Genomic DNA, 6,138 nt, shown 5'->3' with positions numbered 1-6,138 from the left:
CTATCAGACCACAGTTAGCCCACTGACTCCCTATCAGACCACAGTCAGCCCACTGACTCCCTATCAGACCACAGTCAGCCCACTGACTCCCTATCAGACCACAGTCAGCCCACTGACTCCCTATCAGACAACAGTCAGCCCACTGACACCCCTATCAGACCACAGTCAGCCCACTGACACCCTATCAGACCACAGTCAGCCCACTGACTCCCCTATCAGACCACAGTCAGCCCACTGACACCCCTATCAGACCACAGTCAGCCCACTGACTCCCCTATCAGACCACAGTCAGCCCACTGACACCCCTATCAGACCACAGTCAGCCCACTGACACCCCTATCAGACCACAGTCAGCCCACTGACTCCCCTATCAGATCACAGTCAGCCCACTGACTCCCCTATCAGACCACAGTCAGCCCACTGACTCCCCTATCAGATCACCGTCAGCCCACTGACACCCCACCCCACTGACTCCCCTATCAGACCACAGTCAGCCCACCCCTATCAGACCACAGTCAGCCCACTGACTCCCCTATCAGACCACAGTCAGCCCACTGACAGAAATACCAGAAATGGAAGAACCTGTAGACTCTAACCACTTCTGGGAAAATTGGAAAACAAACAAGACCAAATGGAGACATACGGATAAACCACTTCTCCAATCTTTGTGGCCCTATAACAAAGAACAAACAGCATAAACATATACAAAATTAAATGCTACCAGTCCCCACTCCAATTCAATTTGCACTTGTTTTTATTATTGGTCCCCAATAAGTATACTGGCCTGTACTAGCCTGTACTCGCCTGTACTAGCCTATACTAGCCTGTACTAGCCTTTACTAGCCTGTACTAGCCTGTACTAGCCTATACTAGCCTGTACTAGCCTTTATACTAGCCTGTACTAGCCTGTACTAGCCTGCACTAGCCTGTACTAGCCTGTACTAGCCTATACTAGCCTGTACTAGCCTGTACTAGCCTGCACTAGCCTGTACTAGCCTGTACTAGCCTGTACTAGCCTATACTAGCCTGTACTGGCCTGTACTAGCCTGCACTAGCCTGCACTAGCCTGTACTAGCCTGTACTAGCCTGTACTAGCCTATACTAGCCTGTACTAGCCTATACTAGCCTGTACTAGCCTTTATACTAGCCTGTACTAGCCTGTACTAGCCTGCACTAGCCTGTACTAGCCTGTACTAGCCTATACTAGCCTGTACTAGCCTGTACTAGCCTGCACTAGCCTATACTAGCCTGTACTGGCCTGTACTGGCCTGTACTAGCCTGTACTAGCCTGTACTAGCCTATACTAGCCTGTACTAGCCTATACTAGCCTGTACTAGCCTGTACTAGCCTATACTAGCCTGTACTAGCCTGTACTAGCCTATACTAGCCTGTACTAGCCTATGCTAGCCTGTACTAGCCTGTACTAGCCTATACTAGCCTGTAATAGCCTGTACTAGCCTATACTAGCCTGTACTAGCCTATACTAGCCTGTACTAGCCTGTACTAGCCTATACTAGCCTGTACTAGCCTATACTAGCCTGTACTAGCCTGTACTAGCCTATACTAGCCTGTACTAGCCTATACTAGCCTGTACTAGCCTGTACTAGCCTATACTAGCCTGTACTAGCCTATGCTAGCCTGTACTAGCCTGTACTAGCCTATACTAGCCTATACTAGCCTGTACTAGCCTATACTAGCCTGTACTAGCCTATACTAGCCTATACTAGCCTATACTAGCCTGTACTAGCCTATACTAGCCTATACTAGCCTGTACTAGCCTATACTAGCCTATACTAGCCTGTACTAGCCTATACTAGCCTGTACTAGCCTATACTAGCCTGTACTAGCCTGTACTGCACCAGAAACGCATGTCCTCTCCCTGCTTTATCATGGTCTGAACGATGTCCATAATTCCACTCATACAGTATAATACAGAATGGTGCAGCGGTCTAAGGTCTCTCCTTGTAAACAACATGTTCTTGAGTCGGGCTATCGCTCACATAGGGATGGGTTCAGGAACACACACACACACATTACACACACACATTACACACACACACACACACACACACACACACACACACACACACACACACACACACACACACACACACACACACACATTACACACACACACACATTACACACACACATTACACACACACATTACACACACACATTACACACACACACACATTACATACACACACACATTACACACACACACACATTACACACACACATTACACACACACACACACATTACACACACACACACACCCACACACATTACACACACACCCACACCCACACACATTACACACACACCCACACCCACACAAATTACACACACCCACACCCACACACACACATATTACACACACACACCCACCCACACACACAACACACACACACACTTACACACTTACACCCACACACACACATATTACACACACACACCCACCCACACACACAACACACACACACACTTACACACTTACACACACACACACTTACACACACACACCCAGACCCCCCAGGTGTCTCTTACCCAGGTGAGGATGGAGAAGAAGCAGACACATTACACACACACCCAGACCCCCAAGGTGTCTCTTACCCAGGTGAGGATGGAGAAGAAGCAGACACATCACACACACACCCAGACCCCCCAGGTGTCTCTTACCCAGGTGAGGATGGAGAAGAAGCAGACACATCACACACACACCCAGACCCCCCAGGTGTCTCTTACCCAGGTGAGGATGGAGAAGAAGCAGACACATCACACACACCCAGACCCCCCAGGTGTCTCTTACCCAGGTGAGGATGGAGAAGAAGCAGACACATTACACACACACCCAGACCCCCCAGGTGTCTCTTACCCAGGTGAGGATGGAGAAGAAGCAGACACATTACACACACACCCAGACCCCCCAGGTGTCTCTTACCCAGGTGAGGATGGAGAAGAAGCAGACACATCACACACACCCAGACCCCCCAGGTGTCTCTTACCCAGGTGAGGATGGAGAAGAAGCAGACACATTACACACACACCCAGACCCCCCAGGTGTCTCTTACCCAGGTGAGGATGGAGAAGAAGCAGACACATTACACACACCCCAGACCCCCAGGTGTCTCTTACCCAGGTGAGGATGGAGAAGAAGCAGACACATCACACACACACCCAGACCCCCAGGTGTCTCTTACCCAGGTGAGGATGGAGAAGAAGCAGACACATTACACACACACCCAGACCCCCCAGGTGTCTCTTACCCAGGTGAGGATGGAGAAGAAGCAGACACATCACACACACACCCAGACCCCCCAGGTGTCTCTTACCCAGGTGAGGATGGAGAAGAAGCAGACACATCACACACACCCAGACCCCCCAGGTGTCTCTTACCCAGGTGAGGATGGAGAAGAAGCAGACACATCACACACACACCCAGACCCCCCAGGTGTCTCTTACCCAGGTGAGGATGGAGAAGAAGCAGACACATCACACACACACCCAGACCCCCCAGGTGTCTCTTACCCAGGTGAGGATGGAGAAGAAGCAGACACATTACACACACCCAGACCCCCCAGGTGTCTCTTACCCAGGTGAGGATGGAGAAGAAGCAGACACATCACACACACACCCAGACCCCCCAGGTGTCTCTTACCCAGGTGAGGATGGAGAAGAAGCAGACACATCACACACACACCCAGACCCCCCAGGTGTCTCTTACCCAGGTGAGGATGGAGAAGAAGCAGACACATTACACACACCCAGACCCCCCAGGTGTCTCTTACCCAGGTGAGGATGGAGAAGAAGCAGACACATTACACACACACCCAGACCCCCCAGGTGTCTCTTACCCAGGTGAGGATGGAGAAGAAGCAGACACATCACACACACACCCAGACCCCCCAGGTGTCTCTTACCCAGGTGAGGATGGAGAAGAAGCAGAAGGCAACAGCAGCCCTGGCGGCGTCGGAGCCCTGAGCCAATGGGAGCTCTTCTTCTGTCGTCTGCTGCCACTGATTGGCCAGGAAACAGAAACCCACGAACCACAGGAAGCTGGCCAGGGCTGGGGGGGCGGGACCAACAGGACAGATGGTTCAGATAACATGACGTGTGGATGTGTGTGTGTATGTATGTATATAATGTGTGTGTGTGTGTGTGTGTGTACCAGAGAAGACCATGTCGATGAGAGTTGCTCTCCTCCTGAGTCGGACACTGCGGATGGTGGGGAAGTAGATGTCCAGAACCAGGAAGCAGACGCTGCCTAGGAAACAGACCACGCCCACGGTAACGCCGTAGTTACAGGCATCGGCGTTCTTATTGAAGACGCATAGCAACCGCTCGCTGCCGATGTTCATGTAGCCTTCATTCACTATACAGCTGAACACTACCATAGAGAATACCTGGAGGAGAGACATCACCTTTAATGAATTACTATACAGCTGAACACTACCATAGAGAATACCTGGAGGAGAGACATCACCTTTAATTAATTACTATACAGCTGAACACTACCATAGAGAATACCTGGAGGAGAGACATCACCTTTAATTAATTACTATACAGCTGAACACTACCATAGAGAATACCTGGAGGAGAGACATCACCTTTAATTAATTACTATACAGCTGAACACTACCATAGAGAATACCTGGAGGAGAGACATCACCTTTAATTAATTACTATACAGCTGAACACTACCATAGAGAATACCTGGAGGAGAGACATCACCTTTAATTAATTAATTGAACACTACCATAGAGAATACAGGAGAGACATCACCTTTAATTAATTACTATACAGCTGAACACTACCATAGAGAATACCTGGAGGAGAGACATCACCTTTAATTAATTACTATACAGCTGAACACTCCATAGAGAATACCTGGAGGAGAGACATCACCTTAATTAATTACTATACAGCTGAACACTACCATAGAGAATACCTGGAGGAGAGACATCACCTTTAATTAATTACTATACAGCTGAACACTACCATAGAGAATACCTGGAGGAGAGACATCACCTTTAATTAATTACTATACAGCTGAACACTACCATAGAGAATACCTGGAGGAGAGACATCACCTTTAATTAATTACTATACAGCTGAACACTACCATAGAGAATACCTGGAGGAGAGACATCACCTTTAATTAATTACTATACAGCTGAACACTACCATAGAGAATACCTGGAGGAGAGACATCACCTTTAATTAATTACTATACAGCTGAACACTACCATAGAGAATACCTGGAGGAGAGACATCACCTTTAATTAATTACTATACAGCTGAACACTACCATACCTGGGAGAGACATCACCTTTAATTAATTACTATACAGCTGAACACTACCATAGAGAATACCTGGAGGAGAGACATCACCTTTAATTAATTACTACCTGAACACTACCATTAATACCTACATCATACAGCTGAACACTACCATAGAGAATACCTGGAGGAGAGACATCACCTTTAATTAATTACTATACAGCTGAACACTACCATAGAGAATACCTGGAGGAGAGACATCACCTTTAATTAATTACTATACAGCTGAACACTACCATAGAGAATACCTGGAGGAGAGACATCACCTTTAATTAATTACTATACAGCTGAACACTACCATAGAGAATACCTGGAGGAGAGACATCACCTTTAATTAATTACTATACAGCTGAACACTACCATAGAGAATACCTGGAGGAGAGACATCACCTTTAATTAATTACTATACAGCTGAACACTACCATAGAGAATACCTGGAGGAGAGACATCACCTTTTAATTAATACAGCTGAACACTACCATAGAGAATACCTGGAGGAGAGACATCACCTTTAATTAATTACTATACAGCTGAACACTACCATAGAGAATACCTGGAGGAGAGACATCACCTTTAATTAATTACTATACAGCTGAACACTACCATAGAGAATACCTGGAGGAGAGACATCACCTTTAATTAATTACTATACAGCTGAACACTACCATAGAGAATACCTGGAGGAGAGACATCACCTTTAATTAATTACTATACAGCTGAACACTACCATAGAGAATACCTGGAGGAGACATCACCTTTAATTAATTACTATACAGCTGAACACTACCATAGAG

The 6,138-nt window shown here is 47.2% G+C and overlaps 1 protein-coding gene across 1 annotated transcript in view; it reads right to left on the bottom strand.

Moving 5' to 3' along the window:
* The window catches only part of LOC127928089 (synaptogyrin-3-like), a 7,309-nt gene extending 2,619 nt beyond the window's left edge, over positions 1-4,690 (bottom strand). The window contains exons 1-2 of the mRNA XM_052515077.1: positions 4,173-4,690; positions 3,925-4,070 (exon numbers count right to left, since the gene is read on the bottom strand). Of these exons, the coding sequence (XP_052371037.1) occupies positions 3,925-4,070; positions 4,173-4,422 (396 nt within the window). The 5' untranslated portion in view covers positions 4,423-4,690. The remainder of the gene's footprint in view (positions 1-3,924; positions 4,071-4,172) is intronic.
* Between the last annotated feature and the right edge of the window lie 1,448 nt (positions 4,691-6,138).

Source organism: Oncorhynchus keta, unplaced genomic scaffold (genome assembly GCF_023373465.1).
Source record: "Oncorhynchus keta strain PuntledgeMale-10-30-2019 unplaced genomic scaffold, Oket_V2 Un_scaffold_21284_pilon_pilon, whole genome shotgun sequence".
Classification (NCBI taxonomy): Eukaryota; Metazoa; Chordata; class Actinopteri; order Salmoniformes; family Salmonidae; genus Oncorhynchus; species Oncorhynchus keta.
This window is presented reverse-complemented; position numbering and strand designations above follow the sequence as displayed.